The following is a 26,161-nucleotide window of genomic DNA, read 5'->3' as shown; positions in this document are numbered from 1 at the left end:
TTCCTCAATCTCGTTTAATACATCCCTTGCCTTAACGTCACAGATTTGGTACGTTTCCTTCCCTGCGGTATGATGTGATCTTCATTCAGATTAGCTTTTTGGCTTTCTTTCATTTTCTGGTTTTATTGTTCAAAGAGTTGAAGAGCTTGACCTTGTTGACTTACTGCTCTGAAATTTTAGCACTCTTCATAACATTTTAGTTTTTTAGAGCCCTTTAAAAGAAAAAAAAAAAAGGCATAAGTCATGACTGGCAGCGCGCCCCACACTAATCTTTTACTGAGATTTCCCGTGTTTTTTCTTGTTCTGTTTTTCCGACATCTAACCATGAGAGCTCGGTGTATTTCCACCAACAGGAGAGAAGAGGGTGCTCCCGGAGCGTCGGTGGGTGCGAGGGAGTGACCACAGCCACCGCGCTCCTGAAGTTCTGGCCGTGGGACCCAGAGGTCCCGCACACCAGCCTCCCGACACGTGTGCTGGGAACCCGAGGCCGCGGAGCGGCGCCCGCCCCCGCCCCCGCCCCCCCCCCGGGCCGCCGAGCCGAGCCGAGCCGAGCCGAGCCGAGCCGAGCCGAGCCGAGCCGAGCCGCGGCGTGGCCCCGCCCCCTCGTGGCGCCCCGCCCCCCGGCGTGCCTCACGCCGCTGCGTCCTCCGCCGGGCTCGCGGCCCCGCCCCGCCCCGCCCCGCCCCGCCCCGCCCCGCCCCTACGCGGTTGCTCGCGGCGGCCGCCGCCCTCCCCCGGCCCAATGGCGCGGCTGCCGCGTCAGTGATGTGAAGCCTCGCTCCGGCTCGTCCGGCCCCCGGCCCGCCGCCCATTACACCATCCGCCGCGGCATCCGCTGCAGCTGCTGTAGCCCGCGCAGACGGGGAGGGCGGGAGGCGGCGCGGCGCGGCGCGGCGCGGCGGGGCGGGGCGGGGCGAGCGGCGCGGCCGGATTCATTCCTGTGGGGCGCGGGGCATGGACGAGCTGTGCGGCTGCAGGCGGAGCAGGCCGGCCCCGGCGGCGGCGCGGACAACGGTTTCCATTTAAGGGGGGCGGCCCGAGCGTGAGCGGCCGGCGGCGGCGGGGAGGCCCGGCCCCCGGGCAGGTAGCGGCGGCGGCGGGGCCCTCGGCGGGGAGGCCCGGGCGGGCGGGCAGGGGAAGGCGGCGGCGGGCCGAGGCCGCGGGCTCGGCGGCTGGCCGGGCGGGGGTGGCGGGGGCTCGGGGAGGCGGCCGCCCGGGCCTGGAGACGGCGGCGGGGAAGCTTACGGAGGGGCGGCCGCGGTCTGGGGGCGGCCGGGGCATCCAAGTGGGGCGGGCCAAGTTGGCTAAGCCGGACGGCGGCCGGATTTCCTGAGAGGCTCGAGGACTTGCGAAGCGCAGAGCAGCCTTGGGGCGGCCGCTGTGCGTGCGCCGGCCGGGTCTGTGGTGTCCGACCTTTCTGTTCCGTCCCCAAACCCCCTCTGGCCCCCGTGAGGCCTTCAGCCTCGCGCTTGGCCCGCTCTCCCCTGCAGCTGGGAGCCAGAGGAACGTTTCTGAACCCGCGTCTCCTGCCTCTTTTCGGTTGTACTCACTCTGGGCGTGTGCGAAGCCGAAACTAGAACAAAGCTTGGCTGCTTAGGAGGCGAGAAAGCCGGTTGCCGGGAGGGTTTACGCTGACCGTGTGCAGGGGAGAGACTGCCTCCCCCCGGACCCTTAGGGCCCGTGTGCACCCTTTGTGTTCCTCCCGCCGTGTCTGGTGTCTGGGGGGCTTGAGTAGTCCCTGGAGTATGCCTCTCCCCTCCTCCCCCTGCCGACTCCCGCCGCGGAGGAGGAGAAATTAAGGAGACCTAAGTAGTGTTTTTGCCCTTACCTATGGAAATTTCAAAACTGCCACTTTTTTTTTTTCCCCCCTTCTCTCTCTTTTCTAGTTTGGTGCTCTGGTTGTCAGATGTTGGGAGGCGGTAAGACAGCATACTTTTCGTGGTTTTATATCCGTTCGGGGTGCAGCGATTAACACTGAACTTTGGTTCCTGTGACTCTTGCCTGTGTCGATAGAGTGAAGCTGGAGCTTTGCTTTGAAGGATAAAGAAAGCGCAGCCTCTCCACCGGACATAAATGGATCTAAAGACAGCAGTATTTAACGCAGCTCGGGATGGCAAACTCCGGCTTCTCACCAAGTTGTTGGCAAGCAAATCCAAAGAGGAGGTTTCCTCCTTGATCTCTGAAAAAACAAATGGAGCCACGCCGCTCCTGATGGCCGCCAGGTACGGGCACCTTGACATGGTGGAATTCCTCCTAGAGCACTGCAGCGCCTCCATAGAAGTGGGGGGCTCTGTCAACTTTGATGGCGAAACCATTGAGGGGGCTCCCCCGCTGTGGGCCGCCTCTGCAGCAGGACATCTGAAGGTGGTGCAGTCTTTGTTAAATCATGGAGCGTCTGTCAACAACACAACTCTGACCAACTCCACTCCTCTGCGAGCTGCCTGTTTCGATGGCCATTTGGAAATAGTGAAGTACCTCGTGGAACACAAAGCTGATTTGGAAGTGTCCAACCGCCACGGGCATACGTGCCTGATGATTTCGTGCTACAAAGGACACAAAGAGATTGCTCAGTATTTACTTGAAAAGGGTGCAGATGTTAATAGAAAAAGTGTTAAAGGTGAGTTCACCTTCTTCGTTGCGGTTTTTGAAGTGTTTACCATTATTTTTCAGGAAGTCTGGTCCCTAACTATATAAACAGTGGGCGCTGAGTCAGCCAACACCGACAGACCTGTTTTGATTATGTGTCCCTTCCATCCTAACCTTGCTGGTCGTTTCTCTGATACCCCATAACACAGTGAACAAGTGTGATGAAAAGACCTCAGTCACGACATTAAGGAGCATTTTTCTGTCACTTGTTTCGAGTACCTTCCAATTCCTGGGTTCCCCAGAGTTACAGGGGATGTTAGCAGCAGTCAATCTGAGCCCTTAGGCTTGCATTTAATCCATTTGAGAATATACTTCAATGTAATGTATTTGTCTTAGCTTTGATTTTTTTTTTTTTTTTTTCTAAGAGCGTTGGTAGAATAGAAACTACTATATTTAGTGAGTCATTGTGTTATGTGTCTTAGTTAGGCATTTCATTTGTTGTTCAGTCAGGGAAGGCCAGGCCACACTGACCTGGAAGGATTAATATCAGTGGGAAAGGAGAAAATCTGTCCTCTTGTTCTTAATTGATCGTGTGGCCAGTAGAAAAATCCTTTCACCTAGAACACCTATTAAACATAGCAAGAGAGAAAAGAGATTTTAAAAGCTGCTACAGCCCTGAGAGCCAAACAAGGACTAGGCTAAACAGATGGGGATTTGGTGGCTAGCAACATAAACATTTTTGTCCAAAAGAGGAGCTCAGGTTGACTCTCGTGTGTAATTTTCAGGGATTGTAATAAACCTAACGCAGCAAATGGTAGTTGAGAATTTCTTTTTTGGAAACTCTTAAAAACAACTCTTTTGATCGCGTATTTTGATACTTGGAAACCTTTTTTTTTTTCTCTTCTCTTCAGCATATTTATTTATACAACAGAGTAATTCACTGCCCCATTAAAAAAAAAAAAAAAAAACAAAAACCAAACTATTAAAACTGAAAAGTAGCCTACCTACACAGTAAAAAAATTCAAACAATACAAATTGGTGGACAGTGTTTACAATGAGAAATCTTAACCACCTCTGATTTCCAGACCTCCCACCCACTGGGAGCCACTGTTTGATTGCTGTTTATGGGCTTTTGTGTGTTCTGGAGATGGTCTGTGCAAAGACAGGTACACTTGTTTATGTCTCTTCCTCCCTCTTTCCCTTCTGTTGGTTGATATATACTGTTTGGGTTTTTCTTTTTTCTTTTCTTTTTTTTTTTTTTTTTTAACCTTAAATTATCTTGGCTGTCATTCAACTGCAACACACAGAACTTGCCTCACTCTGTTTAGCGGTTACACAGTATTTCATTGTACGAATGTACATAATTTATCTAGGCCCTGTTGATGGACAGTTAGGTCACATCCAATATAAGCAATGCTTCTGTAAATATTCTCGAACAGAAGTGTGTCACACTTGTGTGACAACAGCTATATGCTAGGTAACCTATAAATGGAATTGCTGAATCAAAGTGTGTATTTATCATTGTGATGGTGTCTGATTGCCTTTCAGAAAGGCTAACGGGTTATGAGACACAACATAGTTGTTGGACATAATTGACTGATTTTAGTATTTTTTTTAAAGGTTTAAGTTAGAATCGTGTGGGCTCACTGATTTTTCTGTAAATTTATTTTTTAGAGAAAATATAAAAATCTCACAAAATGCCACTTAGAGATAATCCTTCCAAAATACTTCTGAATTTATTATGTATATTTGTAATTTTATTGTATATGCTCTTCTATAACCTTTTTTTAATCAGTAATATCTTTAATTACATTAATTATAGTCCTTTAACTTCAGTAGCTGTGTACTCTCCTAATAGAGTTTTCTATTGCTTCTGGCTTTTCAGTAGGATAAAGGAATGTTTCTGTGGACATTCTTAGAAAATTTTTTGTTTGTTCCTGATTATCTTTGAGGTGGGTTGTTGGCTCAGAGGACAGCGTGGCATTTTTGTTTGTTTAAAACATTCATTCCTTTAAAGAATGCCTGTTTAAAGGGAGCAATTACTGCTTACATGACCATGTTACCATTGGGAATGCTTTGCAATCCATTAACTAGCAGAAAAAGCGTTAAATCTACGTCTACCTTTTTAGGTTTGTTGGATTTTTTTGTTTCTTTGTTTTGGGCTTTTTATTAGCCAAATGCACAGATTGTTGAACTTAACATATCTAAGTGAAGTTGTTTTAAACTCAGGTCATTGGAGAGATAAGTACTGATACTGCTTCCCTTATGGTTTTCAAAATTGCTTTCCATGCTTCTGGAGATATAACGTACGAGAGAGCTTCACTATAAGTAGCTCATATTTTTGTGAGCATTTCCCCCTGATGAACTGAATGGTATATAACTTGATAACCTTTGCTGTTTCAGAAGAATGTTTCTTTTATCACTATCATCATACAGCCTTGTATGTGAGAATACGGTCCAGTGATCTAATTCTGGAGTTGGTTTGGTCAAATGATCTAATTCTAGAGTAGTTCTGTCCCACCCCCGCCCCTTTATCAGTATCTAGTACTTGTGCCTTTCAAAAAAATTACACACAAGAAAACATTTTTTTTAATATTTATTTATTTATTTATTTATTTATTTATTTATTTATTTATTTATTAATTATAGTCACAGAGAGAGAGAGAGAGAGAGGCAGAGACACAGGCAGAGGGAGAAGCAGGCTCCATGCACCGGGAGCCTGACGTGGGATTCGATCCCGGGTCTCCAGGATCACGCCCTAGGCCAAAGGCAGGCGCTAAACCGCTGCGCCACCCAAGGATCCCAAGAAAACAGTTTTATGCCAGAAATTGTTTTCACGTATTCTCAGTTTTATATACATACAGATGTATGTCATATGTGTGTGTGTATTTATATATTTGTGTGCAGTACATTTGTTATAGTGCCTTTTAATTTTTACAGTGATTCTTAATGAAAATTGGGGGCAGCTTAAAGTGTATATGTACCCCTCCCCCACTCTGATCCTGAAGCTTCCATTCTTTGATAATCACTCTTTTCTGACTCTAGATTTTTTTTTTTTTTTTTTTTTTATGGGTTAATGTGTCATTAAAAAGCATTTGAAACTGAGGCAGGAACATTGGAGAAGGATCTATCTGATACAGCATCAAGGAAAGATGCCACCCCTTCCCCCTGCCCCAACATTTTTTCCCCTATCCAAGAAGTAGACAAGAGTGATGAGATTAGGGATAAAATGGAATAACTTCTTAGGAAATGGTATGTGTCAGCTGTTGGAAATGGTTGTGAAGAAAGAAAACCCCGGTAGATTATGTTTGGTCTTCTTAAATACCAAATGCACATGACTTCTACATTCCATTACTTTTTAACAGGCAGTTGGCATTTGAATATATTCCTTAACTTTTGTTTTCATTACTTTTTAACAGACTGTTGGCATTTTGAACAGGTTTTAACCTAAGGTGGAATTCATCCCCTAATTGAGAGAGCACTTACTGAGTCCCTCAGTGTACTAGGCTGTTAGACCTTAGAATATACAGAGCTAATTAAGACAAGATAGCCTGTCCTTGACTCCGTGCTCTTGAGCTCATGGTTTGATTGGAGAGACAGGCTCATATGCAGATACTTGAGCCACAGTATGGTAAGTGCAATAGTAGTATTTTCTTGATTTGATATTTGTGAATACTTTATCCCCACTCAGATCGTTCCCCGGGAGCCTGTGGGTTCTTTGTTTTCCGGTGGCATTCACAAAGAGGAGAAAAACTTTGAGATGTTTAGGAATACTTTTCCCATTTAACACAGCAGGTGATTTTTGAAACAGGAGAATGGGTTGCTGTGTAAAAACCACAGACCCCAAATCAGAAGTGATTAGACAAGCCCATCTCAGAGCTACTACATTGATTTCAGCACTTCCTGGTTATGGTCATCTTGGGCTTGTTTTGTTTTATGTTGTTGGATTCAGAATAGAATCTATGGCAAAGTTACTTTAGCCCTTCAGTTCTGCTTTTATACCCCAGATTCTGCTGAGAATTGAACAGCTGAGAGTGATTTGAGTGCTACGGACCAGTAGTATAGCTTCTCTGAGTTGGGTTTGGAGAGACTGACCCTAGAATACAGGCTCTCCTCCTACATAGGTTAATCTTGTAAATACCCAAGGTAATTAGGTAAGTTGGTAAGAAGATAATCACTGTGCATTTTCTGTAGGCAAGACCCTGTGTGGGACATTGTGGAGGCCTCTAAGAAGATACAGGATGGCATATTTGTTAACTGCTAAAGGAATAGTGTGAGCCTGTGCTGATGGATTTTAGAAGACATGTCATGGAGATGTTGAACTCGGAGACATTGAAGGGGTTCTCAGGGTTCAGATCTGTAGATTGCATTGGATAAAGTTTTTAATGCTTAGGAAATGACATAAGGAAAAGCACATTGAGAAATATGCTTGGAGAGTCCAGGAAGTAGAAGAGTAGGCATATTTGGATCAGAGGGCACTCAGGACTAGATTATAAAGGACTGACTTCTAGGTAAAGGCGTTTGATTTTTATTTTTTATGCAGTGGTAAGTTAGTGAAAGTTTCCAGTTGAGAAATAACTGAGATTTTTTCCCTCTCTTTCTTTCTAGAGAAACCCACCTATGTGCATTCTAGTTCTATTATATTGTGAGCTCTTTAAAGCTAGAGACCTGGTGTTTGTGTCCATATGTTAGAAAGAGTGTCTGGCCCATAGTGGGTAGTTGGTAAATGAATAAAATAGGTTGGATTTAAGAGAGGATTATAAGCTCTTTGATGGCCAGGACTGTTGACTGTTGTGTTGTTCTTTCACTATGGAAATAAATACATATGTGAAGACAGTGTAAGACATTGAGGCCATAATTGTGAAAAATGAGCAGTATAGGTAGAACTCTAGGAGTTCAGAAATGGAAGAAATTAATGTAGGCTCATAAGTATAGCTGGCTGTAAAAGGGTTTGAGAGAGAGCCTGTTCAAGCAGTTTTATTTGACTTATTGCTAGAGAAATGTTCTTATTCCTGCATAAGGGGAGAGAAGAATATGATTTGAGCCACTTTATACTTAACCACCTTTCTTCAGCCATCATCCACATATGCCAAAGTTTTAAAAAATGTATTTCTCTCTCCTCTCCTTTTGTTTTCTGCAGTAGTTTATTTTTTTTATTGTGTTTTTTTCTCTGCAATAGTTTAAAGGAAACCCTAAGCATGTTATATTAGTTCTCTGCCATAGCCTCGTATAGGCAATTTGTGGTGTAGATGTATTTTAATGAAGGAAGTGTGAAAAATAAGTTATATTATTATATATATTTTTTTACCCATTGCAAGTGCAGAGGAATCTCAGATAAGAAAAGCTCCCCCATAAATTCAGAAAGATTGATGTTAGGATCAGGGATAAAGAAAGTGACCCTTATGCAGTTGGTATGCGGGGTGGTAAGCTCTGCCAGTTGGAAGCAGAAGTTGTCCATCCTTTTTTGATTTTTCAAAATTCTTCTCAGCTGTTGGTAACCTCAACACCTACTATCAGAGAAGAGTTGGAGAGAGGGACTTAAAACTTCTGTGGCATATCTGTATTGGTTTTGATTTAACAGTAATGTTCAGATGACTTACTGGTTGAATTCATGAGCATTTTGTTTCCACTTCATTGGGTTGCGCCTGCAAGTTGTCGCACGTTCATCCTTTTCCTCTTGGGTCCCCTGGCACACTTCTCTGTGTCCCCATAGAGACTTGGTACCCAGTTGGAGAAGTGAAGCTATAGAAAGTGTGTAGGTTGAGTGCAGTGGGGAAAGAGCCACTGTGTTCCTCTAGGCTCAGAAATTGGATTTTGAACTGCAAGTCCTCACAGCTGAACTGAAGTTGGGAAGAAGAGTACATCCTGAACTCTACTGCCCTTTCTGGGCTGTGGGCGGCTGCACGAACTAACTAACAGCAGAGGTTGTTTTGCTTATTGACCTTTGGGTACCAGTGGTTCCCTTGCTGAGTTCATTTTTATCAGACTTCCCTGGATGCAAATTGTTTCTTTAAAAACAAAATTCAGGGAGCCCTTGGCATTCTGGAGACGAGCGCCGTTGAGAGACATTAGGAATGTATGTAACGGAAGATAGAAGTGGGCAAAGGCCCAGGTAAAGAAGTCACATGGGGACACATCTGCCAAAAACATCTCCTCTTCTTGTCCCCAGTGCTTTGGGAAGAGTGACCAGGAAAAGGAATTTTCAGGAAGTCTGAATTGTAATGGTGATGCTTCTAGCAGCTGATGTTGTATAATTTTCATCAGATTACACTGATATTGGTTGCTTTTCATCCTGATCCCTTAGCTCAGGCCCTCTTAGCCTTAAAATTCTACTAGATGTCAGGACCCATCTCCCAGGCTTTTCCTGATTCTCCTTGAGTTAAAAGAATTCGTCCTAACTCTGGATGCAGATGTTTTTAGTGTTTAACTTTGTTGTGATCTTTAGGGATCTCTATGGTTAAATATCCTTATGCTCTGAACTCAGTGCCTTATACAAAGAATTCATGAAGGGAGGGTACATGGTAACCTTGGCACAGTTTGTATTTGATTCTGTTTTGATTCTTTTTTTTTTTTTTTTAAATTCCTGTCCTTGAGTATCTCTGGTATTAGAATATACATGGGGGAAGGGAAGCATCCTGAGGAGAGGAACCTTCTAGTGCTCCATAGAATCCTGAAGTCTCTACCCCTTCTCACCTCTTCCCTTAACTCATACCATTTAGTTATCCCAGGAATAAAGTACTTGGAGTCAGCATTGTTCCACAGTTGAATTGCAGGCCCTTCCCCATCTTTGCACGTGGGCCTCATATGAGTACCAGCTACAGAGTTGAAGAATGGAGGCTAAAGAATAGAGGTGAGAATTGTTTCTGTGTATTCTCTGTGCATTTCCAACAAATGTGTAAGGGACCTTTAATTGCTGCTTCTCAAAGTCAAAACTTATACTTTTATCAAAAACACAAGTACTTTGATTTTAAAACAGCTTTGAGACACAAGTCACATACCATTCACCCATTTAAGTGTTCAGATCAGTGTATGCAGAGCAGTGCTGCCATCACCACCGCCACCTTTTCTTCGTTACCACACCACCACCCCAAAACCCATATCCAGTACTACTCACTCCCATTTCCCCTCCTCTCCCAGCCTGCATGCAGGAAGTTTAGGCAACCACTAATCCTTATGTCCTTAAGTGTTTGTCTGTTCTGGACATTTCATCATATAAATGGAATCATAATATGTGCTCTTTTGTGTTGTGATTCTTTGCCTCCGTGTGATATTTTCAAGGCTCATCCATTTGTAGCACGCGTCAGTACTTTATTGATTTATTCTTTTCATTGCATAATCCCTTGTGTAGATAGACCACATTTATCCATTTATCAGTTAATGGCCATTTGGACTGGTTCTACTTTTTGGTTGTTAGGAATAAGAATGGTATGAATGTTCACTTACAAGCTCTTGTGTGGATGTACGTTTTCATTTCTGTCGGGTATATATGGAGGAGTGGAATTGCTAGGTCACATGGCAACTCTCTGTTTAACCTTTTTTTTTTTTTTTAAACACAGGTCAACCAGGACTTTATTTTTTTTTTTAATTTTTATTTATTTATGATAGGCACAGAGAGAGAGAGAGAGGCAGAGACACAGGCAGAGGGAGAAGCAGGCTCCATGCACTGGGAGCCCGACGTGGGACTCGATCCCGGGTCTCCAGGATTGCGCCCTGGGCCAAAGGCAGGTGCTAAACCGCTGCGCCACCCAGGGATCCCTCTGTTTAACCTTTTAAGGAATAGCTCAGCTGTTTCCCAAAGTGGCTGCACCATTTTACATTCCTGTCAGCAGTGCAGGAGAGTTCCAGTTTTTTCACACCCTCACCAACATTTGGTATTACTCTTCCTCCCTGAGACTGCCATCTTACTGGATATGAAGTGGTATCTCATTGTGGTTTGGATTTTTTTTTCTTCAGGGCTGTGATGTTCAGCATCTGTTCATGTGTTTATTGGCTATTTGTTGATCGGCTTTGGAGAGATGTCTTTGTATTGTTTGCATGTTTTAAAATTGGGTTATTTATTTTATTACTGAGTTGTAAGAGTAATTTATATATTCTGAATACAAATCCTTTATCAGATACATGATTTGCAGATATTTTCTCCCATTCTGTACATTGTTTTTTCACTTTTTTTTTTAAGTAAATTTAATTTTTTTTTTTAAGAAAATGGGGGAAGTTAAGAGTAACAAAAAGGGAGTCAGGTATACCAGTAAAAATAAGAGGAGCAAGTAAAATGAGTGCTGATCACAAACTTAATTTTTTTTTGTAAAAACTGAAGTAATTATAAAATGTCTTCCATTTCTTTTCTTTCCTTTTTATTGAAGTATAGTTGGCATACAATATTGTATTAGTTTCAGGTATACAGCATAGTAATTTGAGTTAAACATATGCGGTGTTCACCATAATGAGTGTAGTTACCATCTGTCACCATACCATGTTATTACAGTATTATTGGCTGTATTCCCTATGCTGTAGTTTTCATCCTCATGACTTATTTTATAACTAGAAGTTTGTACCTATTACAGCCCATCGCCTATTTCACCCATCCCCTCTCACAGCCTCCCTCTGGAAACCATCAGTTCTCTATATATGCGTTTCTGTTTTGGTTTGGTTGTTCATTTTTTCAGATTGCACATTTAGGTGAAATCATATATTTGTTTTTTGCTTGTGTGACTTATTTCACTTAGCGTAATACCTTTTGGCCCATCTATTTGTCACAAATGACAAGATTTCAGTTCTTTTTTATAGTTGAGTATTACTTCATTATGTGTGCGCACACACACACACACAAACACACACTGCATATCTCCTTTATCCGTTAGTCTGTCGATGGACACTTAGGTTATTTCCATATCTGGACGTATTACTACTATTACATATTACTACCATAAACAGAGGAGTGCATGTATCTTTTTGAATTATTGTTTTTGGATTTTTTTGGGGAAGTGGAATTACTGGGTTGTGTGGTATTTCTATTTCTAACTTTCTGAGGAAACTTCATACTCTTTTCCACAGTGGTTGTACCAGTTTGCCTTGTTTTTTTTCCACTCTTTTGATGATATTATTTATAGCAACTTGGATTTTATTTTACAAGCTTATTTTTGAAATATTCAACTGTAGACCACTTAGAATTGACTTAAGACAATTGGGGGTTTTACTGATACCCTTTGCTACATAGACAGGAAGGTTTCTGTGGGTCAGACTGTGTTTGATAAGCACAACTGTATTTGACTAAAACACACTAAAACTTGACCTGTGTGAGGACTTTATAAAATAACAGAATCTGTTGAATTGATATTTCTAGAAAACGTTTAAATTATAATAGACATTTTGTATTTGTAAAATATTTTACAGACTTTGTAAGAACATTTTTATTTCATTAAAAAATATAAATTGGGAGTGGTTTAAAAATGGACTAAATTCTGATCCTGGAGAACCTGAGTAATCCTATTCAAATTGAGATATTTATAAATTCTGTGTTGAAGGTCTTGTAGGATTTAAGTAGTTAGTTGATTGGTAGCAATTTCTTGCAAACAGTCACTTACTGTTTAGTCAAATCCAAAACATCTTGTGTGTAGCCTGGGCACTCTTAGGGCTCCTACTAGTTATTACTCAAAATAATAGTAAATTTTTGGATTTTTTAAACCCTTGACTCCTTTGTTAGGCACCTAAACTTTCACAGTTGAGCACGAATTCCTGTCTTTTATGTGCCTACTATCAAAAGATTACAGGTCTCTTTAGAATTAACAGCAACTAAGATTGGCACATTCATTCATTCATTCATTCATTCATTCATTCCTTTATTTATTTATTTATTTTTAAAATTTATTTATTCATGAGAGACACAGAGAGAGAGAAGGGCAAAGGGAGAAGCAGGCTCCATGCAGGGAGCCCGACGTTGGACTTGATCCCCGGTCCCCAGGATCAGGCCCTGGGCTGAGGGCCGCGCTAAACCACTGAACCACCCGGGCTGCCCCCTTTATTTCTTTTTAAGATTGGCACTTTTAGGTCTTCTTGAGAAAGACTACCATGTTGTTTATTTGTTGTTTTATTGTTTTTATTATAATTCCAGTACAAACATAAAGTGTAATATTAGTTTTGGGTGTACCATATAGTGAGTCAGCACTTTCATACATCACAAGTGACTGGTTAATCCCCATGACCTATTTCATCCATCCTCATAACCATATTTTTGTGCAGGAGCATTTGCATTGTTTCCAAGGAATATGGCTACTTTTTATCCTTCCAGATTTTCTTAGCCCTGTTTCAAGGTTAAGTTACAGTAGTTGAAAATTAATATGTTTAGAGCTTACTATTTTAACTTTCTGTATAAATACTTGAACTGAATTAACACTTCATGGACCATTAGCTTGATTTTTTAAAGAATTAATTAATTAATTAATTATTGAGAGAGAAAGAGAGGGAGTACAAGCAGAGGGAGAGGCAGACTCCCTGCTGAGCAGGGAGCCCCATGTTGGAGGGGGGGGGGCTTGATCCCAAGATCCTGAGATTATGACCTGAGCCAAAGGCAGAAGCTTAACCCACTGAGCCACCCAAGCGCCCCCATTAGCTTGATTTTTAAGGAATGTCCATTTAACAAACATGTCTTTTAAGAAATCATGAGAATTTTCCATAATGAATTCAGTGTCAGAAATTTTACTTTTTCTTCAAATGAACGTGTTCTGAGTCAGGCACTGAGAATTGTATAGTACACTGTTTATTTACTTTTTTTCTTTAGTTAAAGGTAAATTAATTAAATTTCAATGCTAAATATCCTTAATTTCATCTAAGATGCCTAATAAGTATTTATTTTTGTATTTTGTGTTCTATTTTTAATTGTCCCTCTCACTTGGAGGATAGAAAATCAAGACATTATGAGGTACTGATACCAAATCTTCCATCGCACTATGGAAACATTTTTAAGAGGCATATAACCTCAGGAAAATGCTTGAGTTGAATATTCAGTAGTACTTGGCATGTGATATTGTGCACCAGAAGTTTAACACTGATGTTACCTAGCAAAAATTTCAGGTGATTTTATTGGTCTTTGGCATGTAACTTAGCACAGACTAGTCCCAAGAACATAGTAACTTGATTTTTAAATTCAGCTTGTTATATTTTTTCACAAGAACATGTATTTAATCCTGAAAGCATCTTTCTCTTGAATGAAACAGTTAATAGAGCAAATATAGCAGATAACTGATTGTCATTTTATAAAATGCATGGAGAAAGTCAGACTAAGAAGCCCAGAAATTGGAAGGTAAATAGACTTGTCATAAAATAAAGTTTGTGAACAGACCTGTAAAAATGTCCTATACGCCTTGGTACAGAAGTAATATAAATTAAAATTCAAAAATTAATTCTGGTACCAGAAGGAATACAATAAAAGTAGATCTTTTAAAGATTACCTAATTCCTTTGGGATGAATTAAAGATGTATTTTAAGTTCTCACACATTTGTGATTCTGTCTTAAATTAGGCATTAATTTTTTTGTCATTCAGTTATTGAAGTAAAATTTATACACCATAAAATCCATCCTTCTCAGTATATAGTTCTGTAAGTTTTGGTAAACATACACTATAGTTTATCCACCAGTATAATAAAGATAGAATGGAAAGTTCCTGCATGCTCCTCTGTAGTTGGCCTCTCTCCCAGAATCCCCCCGCCCCAGCAATCACCTGTTACCATTAGTTTTTTAGGCATTAATTTGAATAGTGAAAATTCTGAAGCAGTGCATATGTATGTCAACAGGGAAGTGTGTATGTAAACTTGGACATGCCTCCTTACTTGAACTGTCACCATAAAGCCACTGAGAATGACTGTAGTATCTGGAGTTTGTGTAGACTGTACTCATCACTTAATGTGAGAAAATGCCCAGGATGTAGGCAAAAAGCAGGAAACGGTTTTATATGGACTGATTTACAACTTTCTCAAAACCTCTATATAGAGAGACAAAAATTATCATTGCTTTAAAATGATGTTTTTGTTTGTTTTTTAAGCTTATCTAAACTTTTGAGTCAAGGTCTAGGCTACAATTCAGAAGCACTGTTTTAGGGCCTCTAGGGCATGAAAGTGTGATGCTCATACACTTGCTACAGCAGTTAAAATCCTCTCCTAAGACTTTACTTTTTAAACTTATCCTCAGAAGCTAAATTTGAATCATTTTGTATGATAATCAAGTATTAAAAATTTAAGATTCTTACATTAGCCTTAGCAGTGTGCTGCTAGTTGGCATATTATATAGGATTTTGGTACTCTAGGAATAGACCATTTAGGTAAGAAAACAGATTTGTGTGGCAGTAACATTGGACTATTACAAGGTGTTACATAATACCATAATAGTAGGTGTAATAGGAATACCTACCAGGACGAGGGACACGTTCATTCACCAGGCATCCTCACAATGACACATTGGTATGGTAGAAACAAGGAAGTGTCTTCAGGCAGCTGAAGTTTCTGTAGAAACTTGAAGGACAAGAGATTAAAATGGTAAAGAAGAGAGAATGTATTAGAGAAAAATGAAAAGCAGAGGCATGGAGGTGGATGTGAGCAGGACGGTTCCTGGTGCTAGGAGCAGTACTTAGGATAGCATAATATGAAGCGTAAGTAGGGTCTCTGCCATGTGAATGGCAGGTATTGACAATGCCTTATAGAAGGTGTTGGCAAACTGGCCCAGGGGTCAAATCCTGCCCACCTGCTGTTTTTGTGTTGTCTGACAGCTAAGATGTTTTATATTTTAATAGTTTAAAATAGTTTAATAGGGGAAAAATTCAAGGAGAATAGTACTCAGTGATACATAAAAATGCCATGAAAATCGTATTTCAATGTCTGTAAGTCAGGTTTTGTTGGAAAGCGATTGCCTCCATTTAATGTATTGTCAACAGACGCTTCTTGCCATGGTAGAGTTGAGTGGTTACAGTAGAGACAATTACAGCTTGCAAAACCTAAAAATACATCAGGCCCTTTATAGAAAAAGTTTGCCAACTCCTGGTGAAACTCCCAGTGTGGCGTTTACATTGGACATGATGAGAAATGAAGCTGGACAAGTAGGGAGTCAAATAATATCTCAGTCTTTTAAAAATCCATTTCTCATAGTGTATTTTCTGTGTGTTCTCAGTAACCAAGATGAAGCTTTACTTCACATAACATGTTCTGAAACTATGGATTTTTCTTCATTGCCCTCCCACCTTCCACGGATAGTGCTTTGGGAATTAGTGTTGTAGCATTTTGAAAGCCATCTAAAAGGTTTTCAACGGTTTCTTCAGAGGAAGCATGAAAGTGTTGGAGTTGGAAAGGAACGTGATTGGGGGAGTTTCATTATGAGGTTTGGCTTATATTAGCTACAACTTATTCATCAGATTCTAGTACAACTAACATTTAGAATGTGACCCCAGGAATGAGCAGTACACTGCAGTTGCCGTTGGGAGACATAGGTTTGTGTTTTACTACCAATTTCCCTGCTTTCTATTTGTAGAATAAGTATTTTCTCTACTTTGCAGAATTGCAAATATAAGATCACAAGGAGGCAATCGCTAATAAGTAACATTCAGGAAAAGAAGAAATGCTGCGCTAACGTATGGCTACCTTTTTCTTCTCCATTAATGTCTGCTTTTATGATTTGCTTCTATTTTCTCTGGGTTCAATTTTACTGTTTTTCGCCTTTAGTCTCCTGAGATGAAAACTGAGCCATCTTTTTAAAGCCTTTCTTTTCTATTGTGCACGTTTGAAGCACAGTTTTAGCCACGTCCCACAGGATTTGTTACTTAAGGTTTTCATTTTCACACAGCCACAAATTTCCATTGGGATTTCTTCTTTGACCCATGGGTTATTTAGAAGTACGTACTTAAAAATTCAAATCTGGGGATCCCTGGGCGGCTCAGCGGTTTGGCACCTGCCCAGGGCGCGATCCTGGAGTCCCCGGATCGAGTCCCACATTGGGCTCCCGGCTTGGAGCCTGCTTCTCCCTCTGCCTGTGTCTCTGCCTCTCTCTCTCCCTCTATGTCTATCATGAATAAATAAAAAATAAAAAATAATAAAAAATTTAAAAAATCTTAAAAAAAATTCACATTTATGGAGATTTTCCTAATGTTTTGTTGTTGCTGCTGTTGGTGTGTGTGTGTATGTGTGAGAGATCTTTTCTTTCTTTTCTTTTCTTTTCTTTTCTTTTCTTTTCTTTTCTTTTCTTTTCTTTCTTTCTTTTCTTTCTTTTCTTTCTTTTCTTTCATTTCTAACTTGCATTGTGGACTTCGAGCATAATCAGTGATACCAGTCCCTTGACATTTCTGTGAACCTTGCTTTATGGCCAGGATGTGGTATGTGTATTCTTTCATATATCCTGGAAAGAAAACGGTATTCTACACGTGTTCCCATATATATGTCAGTTTAAATCAAGTTTGTTAATTGTGTTCACATCTTCTCTACCCGGATTGGTTTTGTTCTCTACTGAAAGAGGTGTGCAAGTCACATGATGGCAGGTTTGTCTGATTCTCCTTGTAGTTCTGTTGATTTTTGCTCTATATAATTCAGACCTATGCTTTTCAGTAAAAGCAAATTTGGAAATACTGTATCTTTATGTTGTTTTGAATTTTATATCCTTGTAAAATGTTTTCCTTTACTCTAACCATACTTCTTGCCTTAACTGTCAGACAGCTTCCTTACTTATTATGGTTCATTTCTACATAGGGTATACATTTATTTCTATTTTTTTTCACTGCAGCCTTTTTCTGTCTTGAAGAAAAGATGTGTGTCCTGTAAGCAGCATGTAGTTGAGTTTTATGTATTTCTATTTTCAGTCTGATGGTTTGTGTCTTTTAATGAGAACATTGAGTTTGCTTGCATTTAATGTAATTACTGATACATTTGGGTTTTTACCTCCTACTTTCTGATTTTTATTTGTTCTACCTGGTTTGTGTTCTTTGTCTCTCACTTTTTGCTGGCTTTTGGATTATTTTTCCTTATTTCATTTTTTCACTGTAGTAACAGAGTATGCATCCCTCTATTATTTTAGTGGTTACCATACTACTTTGGCTTGCCAAAGGAGTAACATACATTTCTGAGTTTACCACTGTCCAAGCAATGCAAAAATCATTAGAATACTTTAATTCTAATTCCCCTTCTTACTTTTATGCTCTTGCTGTCATGCATTTTATTTCTATTTGAATTTCAGGCCCTGTGAGACACTTGTTATTTTCAAAGTTAGTATTTCTCCCAAATTTACTGCTTTTGTTGATGCTTATGATCATAGTTCCGTGCTTCCATGTGACTCCTCTTCTTTTAGCCTGGAGAACACCCTCTAGTATTAGATCTGCTGGTAATAAATACATTGGTTTTTCTCGTTTTGTTCTTAACTGAAACAGCCCCTCATTCACATGTATTCTTGCTGTGGATATAAAATTCTCAGTTGGCAGTTATTTTTCTATAGTGCTTTCATAATGCCATTGTGTTGTCCTCTGGCTTCTTGTTCCTGGTGAGAGCTTTGCTGTCAGCCCAGCTGTTGCTCTTGTGCAGGTCATTCTCTGCCTGTAATAGTTTTCTCTTTGAGCACTCTGCAGTTTTGCTGTAGTCTGCCTCGAGGTGGTTTTCTTTGACTTTATCTTTCTGGGTGTTTGTAAAACTTACTAAATTTATAGTTTTAATATTTTACCAGCTTCAGAAAATTCTTAGATTTTATCTTCTGTGTATTGCTTTGGGCCCAGTTTCTTCCTCTAGAATTCTGGCTTTGAGAGCATTAGTCTTCTGACATGTTTCCTTCTGAGTCTTCACTGTCTCTGCTTTGCCAGCCTGTCATCTCCATGCTTCTTTCTGTGTATTTTCATCTGACTGATTTTCCAGTCACTCATTCTCTATTCAGCTGTGTGTAATGTGCTTGTAAAGCCACCCACTGAGATTTTCAGTTCTAGAACATCCATCTTCTTCTTTTTTTGTATTTTCCAGTTTTCTGCCTAATTCTCAGAATTGTTTTTTAGTCTCTCTTACTTTGCTAAGCATAATACTATTTTAAAGTCCAATAACTGTATTATCGGGGTCTTCTGTAGGGCTTTCCCATCAGTTCTTATTTGCTTTTTGTGTTGTGGCTCCTTTGTTTGGATACCAAGTGTTATATATAAAGAATGTAAAACAGTAATTTGAACCCTAGTAAATAAATAGATAATATCTAGATACTATTTTTTGTAAATAATATTTGTATTTGCTCCTGCCTTTTGACTACTTTCACTAGCAATCCTGAATTTCTTTAATTCAATATCAACATGATCTTAAATTGGATTTTGGTTCCTCCAGTGGCTGGTCTGTCTGTAGTTTGTCTTCAACTACTTGAGTGCAGCCACCTCAGAGCTAAAACTCAAATGTGTGGGGGCCTTCAAAGTTCCCTTCTTGGGGGACTCTGGACTCTGGTTTTCTCCTCTGGCCCTGCCCAGCTGTCAGAAACTCAGTTTCTTAGCTGCTGCTTCCAGAATCAGAAGAGGCCACTGGGGGAAGCTTCCCCAAATTCTGGACGTGTCTGATTTTCTTTCTTCTCCTGGGTATGGTCTTTTTAGCTCTCTACCTGTGGTCAGATTTTTAAAAATAAATTTTTCAGCTTTTTAGTTATTACCAGGAGGGTGATCCTAATACTTCAACCATTACTAGATGTGAAACTATTCTATAGGTTTTTTACTTAAGAAAACTTTTTTTCTAATGTATGGTTATTCTAATACAGCAGTTTGGTTAATTAAAAAACTGGCTTCTCTTGCATTCTTACCCTTGATTTTATGTGACTCTGAATGGAGAAGAATGCCATCTAAACCTATTTCTCTTATATTGTCTCTTAGAGGAAAGGGAGAAGGTAAGGGATTCCTAAAGGAGATTAATTTGGTAGAGTCTGTGTTTAATCGAAATCATTTGGTAGAGTCTGTGTTTAATTGAAATCATTTTGAACCAATGAACACGAGTAGTCAGAAGTTCTGGGCTTTCTTATTCTTAGTGCTTGGCTTATAGACAAATTGCTAAAAAATTTCATCAGACGCTGTTCTGTTGTAGACCTTTGAAATCCTGAGTTAGAATAAATGTATGCAGATAATCATGTACTTCCTGTAGGTGTCATGGGAGACTAACCAGGATGAACCTATGGAGAGATTCAAGCCCCAGTGGGTAATAACTGGCTTTTTCAAATTTTAGTTATAGATTTGTTGTGTGAAATATTGAGGTTTAAACTACTTTCTAGTGGCACCTGGATGGCTCAGTCGGTTAAGCATCTAACCCTTGATCTCAGTTCAGGTCTTGGTCTCAGAGCCATGAGTTCAAACTCTGCATTGGGCTCTATGCTGCGCATGGAGCTAACTTAAAAAAATAATAAAATAAAAGTTCTTTAATTTAATAAAAAAAATATACTAGTTTCTAGGACACATACTGTGTCAGGGGTCTCCCAAGGCCATTCACGTGTCTGGAGGTGAGTCCACATATAATTATAGCCATGGCTAATGTTTATTACAGTGATATAATAAGGATGTGCAGCTGGATCCTAAGGGGAAAGGCACAGGTGGGGCCTAGAAGAATCTGTGTGCAGGCTTTTTTACACTGTCTCTTCGTAAGAGGTTACACAGAGCAGTGTCTGCCCAGGGAAATCCATTAGGAGACTCGGAGCCCAGGGTTTCTATTGGATATCGTTCACATAGGCACCTTCTGCTGAAATACCCCCAAAATCCATACTCCAGGAAGAAAAGCAGGTATGCAGCACAAACTATATTGTTTATACAAACAGTGGGCTGCCCTTATAATGGGAGGGAAAGTTTTCTGATCTGTTGACATTGGGAGTTCTCTGCAAGTAGCTCTTTCTAAAGATGCCATTGTTGTCCAGCTGTGTTAACTCTTTGCTGCACATGTGCCTAAAATGACTCACCGTTGAAATTTTCATTTTCCGCAAACACCATAGGTAAACATCAAAGGTCTGTGTGATAATTTTTGTTACGAAAAGTAGTAAAATGTTTGGCATTAAAGCTGGGCAGCTAAAATACTTGGGTGGTTATAATGTCTTAATATGTTGCATATGGGCTTTTCCTAATGTGTCAGAGCTTGTTGTCCATTTTAATCCATGTGTGGGAAGAAGAAGACAGCATTGGAACATTTAGTACATCTTAAAAGAATGTTTAAAAAATTAAATTACAAAGGGAAATAATCCATTACGAAAGGATACTTCAGATGGCTCCTTTTAAACTTCCAGTTGAACCACCCACATATTTTTTCACTTTTTACTGGACATGTTTTTCTTATGGGTGCTTTCTGAGGAAAGTATGTTGTCACTGAGAATTTTGATTAAGACAGCTGAGGTTCATTTGGCAATCAGAAATATTGAAAAAATAGTTTCTGACTACTGTTAGAATCTTAGATATTATAGATTAGATTTCTCGTTTATAAATGTGGAAGCTGACCCAGAAAGTTAAGTAACTGTCTGCAAAGTTGAATAGCTGGTTAATTTCATTTCATTGCTTTTTAGTCACAGAATACACACTTGAAAACGTTATTGAAAAAACCCAAGAGGCCATGGATTCATTTGGAATTTTCACTTAGTGTCTTTCATGATCTTCTTATATGCCTAATTTGGCCATTTAGTTAACAAACTCAACAAGTACTTATGTAACCCCTGCAATGTGTCACACTAGTTTTAGGTGCTGAGAATCATTTTTTTCTCATTTGTGTTCAGATTAAAGTATGCCTGTCCCATGAAGGTCAGCCTAGAACTGCCTTTTTTGAGATTGCTAAGCGACATTTATGTGCTATGTGGTCTTCTGGTCCCTCAAAGTATGTTTCTTTTTACCCCCTTCTCCTTAAGGTAATACTGCATTGCATGATTGTGCAGAATCTGGAAGTTTGGACATCATGAAGATGCTTCTTATGTATTGTGCCAAGATGGAAAAGGATGGTTATGGAATGACTCCTCTCCTCTCAGCAAGTGTTACTGGTCACACGAATATTGTGGATTTTCTGACTCACCATGCACAGACCAGCAAGACAGAACGGATCAATGCTCTAGAGCTTCTGGGAGCTACATTTGTAGACAAAAAAAGAGATCTACTTGGGGCCTTAAAATACTGGAAAAAGGCAATGAACATGAGGTACAGCGATAGGACTAACATAATTAGCAAACCAGTACCACAGACGCTAATAATGGCTTATGATTACGCCAAGGAGGTTAATAGTGCAGAAGAGCTAGAAGGTCTTATCGCTGACCCTGATGAGATGAGAATGCAGGCACTATTAATTAGAGAACGTATTCTGGGTCCTTCTCATCCTGATACCTCCTACTATATTAGATACAGAGGCGCTGTCTATGCGGATTCTGGAAATTTCAAACGATGCATCAACCTCTGGAAGTACGCTTTGGATATGCAGCAGAACAATTTGGACCCATTAAGCCCCATGACCGCCAGCAGCTTGTTGTCTTTTGCTGAATTGTTCTCCTTTATGCTCCAGGATAGAGCTAAAGGCCTGCTGGGCACCACCGTTACATTTGATGATCTCATGGGCATCCTTTGCAAAAGTGTCCTTGAAATAGAGCGAGCCATCAAACAAACTCAGTGTCCAGCTGACCCGTTACAGTTAAATAAGGCTCTTTCCATTATTTTGCACTTGATTTGCTTGTTAGAAAAAGTTCCTTGTACTCTAGAACAGGACCATTTCAAAAAGCAGACTATCTATAGGTTTCTTAAGCTGCATCCAAGGGGAAAGAATAACTTCAGCCCCCTTCACCTGGCTGTGGACAAGAATACTACCTGCGTAGGGCGGTACCCTGTGTGTAAATTTCCATCTCTGCAAGTCACGGCCATACTGATAGAGTGTGGTGCTGACGTCAACGTCAGAGACTCTGATGACAACAGCCCCCTGCACATCGCTGCTCTGAACAACCATCCCGACATCATGAATCTCCTTATTAAATCAGGTGCACATTTTGATGCCACAAACTTGCATAAACAAACTGCTAGTGACTTGCTGGACGAGAAGGAAATCGCTAAAAATTTGATCCAGCCCATAAATCATACCACATTGCAGTGTCTTGCTGCACGTGTCATAGTGAATCATAGAATATATTATAAAGGGCATATCCCAGAAAAGCTAGAGACCTTTGTTTCACTTCACAGATGATAACCCGACTATCTTTTAGCACTGTTTAAAGCACGGATCGCTGACAGTTGCCTCATAAACGAGCACTGTTGTGAGAACACCAGCATTCACTTAGCTTGATATCCTCGTGCTCTCATTGGCTAAAGCATTAGAAGCATCAAATTTACAGGATTGGTTTCCCAGTATTTAATATAAATATACCATATAATATATTTGTGAATTACTGAGAAATGTAATGTCATTTGAATTTCTAAAATTGTCTGCCAAAGGCTTATCTGTTCTGGTTCTATTTGCTGTTGGGTGTTTGGGACAGAGTTCACTGTTTTTCAGTGGTGTCTTTATACTTTATTGGTTTGTGAATTTTATACAATTGAAGGTCTTCTTTTTTTTTTTTTTTTTCCCTGCTTCTCTTGTCCAAGCTTCTTCCTTATTTCCACTTGATTTTTTTCCTAACCATTTCTACTTACCACTTTCTCCCCTCTTAACGGACCCATGCTAGGTTGCACACCCTTTATGGACCTGTTACCATTTGCAATTACCATAAGTGCTTTATCTTCTCTATGCACCGGCTTAAACTTGACTGTTGTATGTTAGCACATTTTCTATGCAGCAGTTGGTCAACTTCAACTCAGAACACTCTTAAGTTTGTTATAAAGCTCATTTTTTTGAAAGTAGTACTCTTGTAGCATGACAATTTTTAGAGCTGCAGGTTGGCTACCTGAGCTCAAGCTTTTCTGTTTTTTTTTTTTTTTTTTCTTCTTTCTGAGGTTTCTCTCTCTAATCCACTGAAATTATTGTGTGCTAAATTTGGGAAACAAATCTCTTCTAACTCATTAACCCAGTTGAAATTTAGGTCTGTCATCTTAATATATCATGCAGTAAAAGGAAGACTCTTTACAAAGTGACCCACCTTTCATGCTGCACCAGCGTTGTCCTGCTTGTGCTGATGATGTGATTAGGTGTAGAGAATTTGCTGAAATTTAACCTCCAAGTTTATCACACAGCTTTAATGAGTCACAGTGAAATACACAGTGATTGAACCGCAGATCACTTTTAGTTACAAAAAGAGCTAAAGCATGTCAGTGGCATGATGCTTGCCAAGCCAGATCTAGGCATCTAGGATAATTAAGGTATTTTAGTACGCAATTTACTGCCGTAGTATTAAAGGTCAGTAACAGTGTCCTTTCTTCCAGCTTACGTATACCTTTAAAGATAACTTGCATGAATTACTTTGGTCTCAGTTATTTGTCACCACAGTTAAACACAAAAAGGTCGCAGTGCTTCCTATTCCCCTACTGAAAGTTATTAGCTTGACTCTGCTTTTCTTTTTTTTTTTTTTTTACGGTTTTTTTGTTTTTGTTTTTTCTTCCCAACAGCTTTGCTAATGCCACAGAAAGGGCTCTTTTAAGAAAAGATAAATGAAAAGTACTAAAAAAGATTCAGGTAATTATCATTCAGCACTTTATTGTTATTCAGAATAAAATTTATGACAGCACATTTGCCCTGCAAATGTCTTAAAGAAATTGTTCTGAATAAAAAGCTCCTTATTTGAGGAAAAAAACCTCAAGTTTACCTGTGAGTTGAATGAGCTGGATCACTTGGGTTTTTGCTTGCATTTTCTCCTGAGGGTTGATGTCATGGTATTTACAGAGTCATCACTGCAAAGAATCACCTTAGGTTTATTTCATCTTTATTCAGTTAAAAAAAAAACACACAAAAAAACAAAAAAAAAAAGCCCAACTCACGAATAGTAGTAAATTTAAAAAAAGCGTTAGACTTACTTTTCTAGTTAAATAATTGAGATTTAATCTTTTTTAAACTATCCTTATTTTGCTAGGTTGTGAATTGCATTTCACCATTAAAAAGGGTAGAATGGGATGTAACTAGTCGTGGTCACTCTCCAGCCTTTTGATGAAGAGACTTTAAACCTGTATTTACCATGGGCAGATTTGTTGGAACGTTTGAGTTATCACATATATTAAGAGTTTGTGATTAGACACACATTCTAGAAATATCAGACATTGAGATTTTGAAATCATTTGCCTCTAACCTTGTGATATAAGGAGTACATATGCATGAACTGCTTTTTTCTAAAAAGGGAAACTGTAAGTTCAGTAAATCTACTCTAGTAGATCCCAGTAATTTGAGGGTAAAAGCTGAGCAATTGGGTTTTTCAGTGACTTAATATTTTCCTCTCCTTTTTTGGGAGGGAATAAGAAAGCTTTCATGTTTTTATGGTTAGGTGCACCTCCCTCTACTTGACAGGTGAACTTAACTTGTACGACTCTAGTGGAACTAAAGATTTCTTTACATCTAGCATCTTCCACCACTAAATATTGATTGCTTAAAACTGTTCGTCAGTGTTGAGAACTGAACTGTCTTATTTCAGTTGGGATACAATTCTACTTCATTGGCCATCTCCCCAAACACTGTTAGTTCTTAACAAGTGATTTGATTTGATAGCTCTGAACTGTCCATGATTTTATTTTGGAGGAGGTTGGTTAATGAATGTGACCCCAGACACTGTTAAGGCTTTTGTTAGAAAGTATCCTCAAAATTGTTGACTGAATTTAAAAAAAAAAAAAATTGTGTTACTTTTTTTTTTTTTTAACTACGAGTCCTTTAAAACTGAATGAGCTAATTGTGCTCCTGTGGGTCGAACTAAACTATCCACTTTAGCACAGTGATGTTGGCTGGAATTTATAAGTTGATGCCATTTCTGTAAAAATGCCCTGTCAGACCTGCTGAATTTTAGATGTTCCACTACTGACCATTCCTGGAGAAGAAACGGTCATTTTACTCCATTTACTCAGATTAGATATCAGTCTACTTTATACAGACAAGTGGATTGTAGATTTTTAAAAAAGGGTCATTTTCTTATCCATAAATCTGACAAGGGCATAAAACCCAAATCAGCAAAAAAGTAACTTGGTGCCCATTACAATTTTGAAGTTAAGTGATTGCTTACTTGTAAAATGACTACCTTAATGTATAGTATTTAAGAGACCCCCATCTACTGTGACTTGAGAAAACTCTTTATGTATGAAAAAATTGCTCTTTAAAATTATATCACCCGGCTGAAACCTTAGGTTGAATTTTACAGGTAAAATAGTCCTTGTAATTATCAGAATTGTGGGGGCCAGATGAGATGATAACCATATTCTTATGCACTGCAACGGCAGCATTATTGCTTGGAACTTTAACCATTTTAGAGTTAGATCCTAAAGATACTAATTGGTCGTCATCCTTTTTCTTATTTCTTTTTTTCCCCCACCCTTATATATCACTAAACAACTAGTTTCTCCCTTTCGTCACTTCCCATTGTGTATTTTTCAGAAGAAGTACTGTACTCAGATGCCAGCCAATAAATTGTCACATAATGGAAAATGATATGCCACAACATTCATTGTAAGGTTTAATAAAATTAAATTTGCACCAAATACAA

General features: G+C 39.7%; 1 protein-coding gene across 2 annotated transcripts; it reads left to right on the top strand.

Annotated features, from left to right (window-relative positions):
- Positions 1 to 783: 783 nt before the first annotated feature.
- Positions 784 to 26,161, top strand: FEM1C (fem-1 homolog C). Of its 2 annotated transcripts, none has more exons than XM_035697003.2 (3): positions 784 to 1,084; positions 2,014 to 2,617; positions 21,428 to 26,161. In XM_035697003.2, exons 2-3 carry the CDS (start codon positions 2,074 to 2,076, stop codon positions 22,735 to 22,737), a joined length of 1,854 nt encoding a protein of 617 aa, XP_035552896.1. In that variant the 5' UTR covers positions 784 to 1,084; positions 2,014 to 2,073; the 3' UTR covers positions 22,738 to 26,161. The 2 variants fall into 2 exon arrangements, with proteins under 2 accessions (XP_035552896.1, XP_025302389.1); XM_025446604.3 differs by having other exon boundaries at positions 787 to 1,084; positions 1,887 to 2,617.

The sequence above is a fragment of the Canis lupus genome, chromosome 11 (genome assembly GCF_003254725.2).
Source record: "Canis lupus dingo isolate Sandy chromosome 11, ASM325472v2, whole genome shotgun sequence".
In the NCBI taxonomy this organism is placed as follows: Eukaryota; Metazoa; Chordata; class Mammalia; order Carnivora; family Canidae; genus Canis; species Canis lupus.
Note: the sequence above shows the minus strand (reverse complement) of the source record. Positions and strands in the feature narration are given on the sequence as shown.

Coding starts and splice junctions, on each gene's coding strand:
- FEM1C (XM_035697003.2), top strand. CDS start 2,074: ATGGATCTAAAGACAGCAGTATTTAACGCAGCTCGGGATGGCAAACTC. Junction 2,618..21,427: donor TAATAGAAAAAGTGTTAAAG/GTGAGTTCACCT, acceptor CTTCTCCTTAAG/GTAATACTGCATTGCATGAT.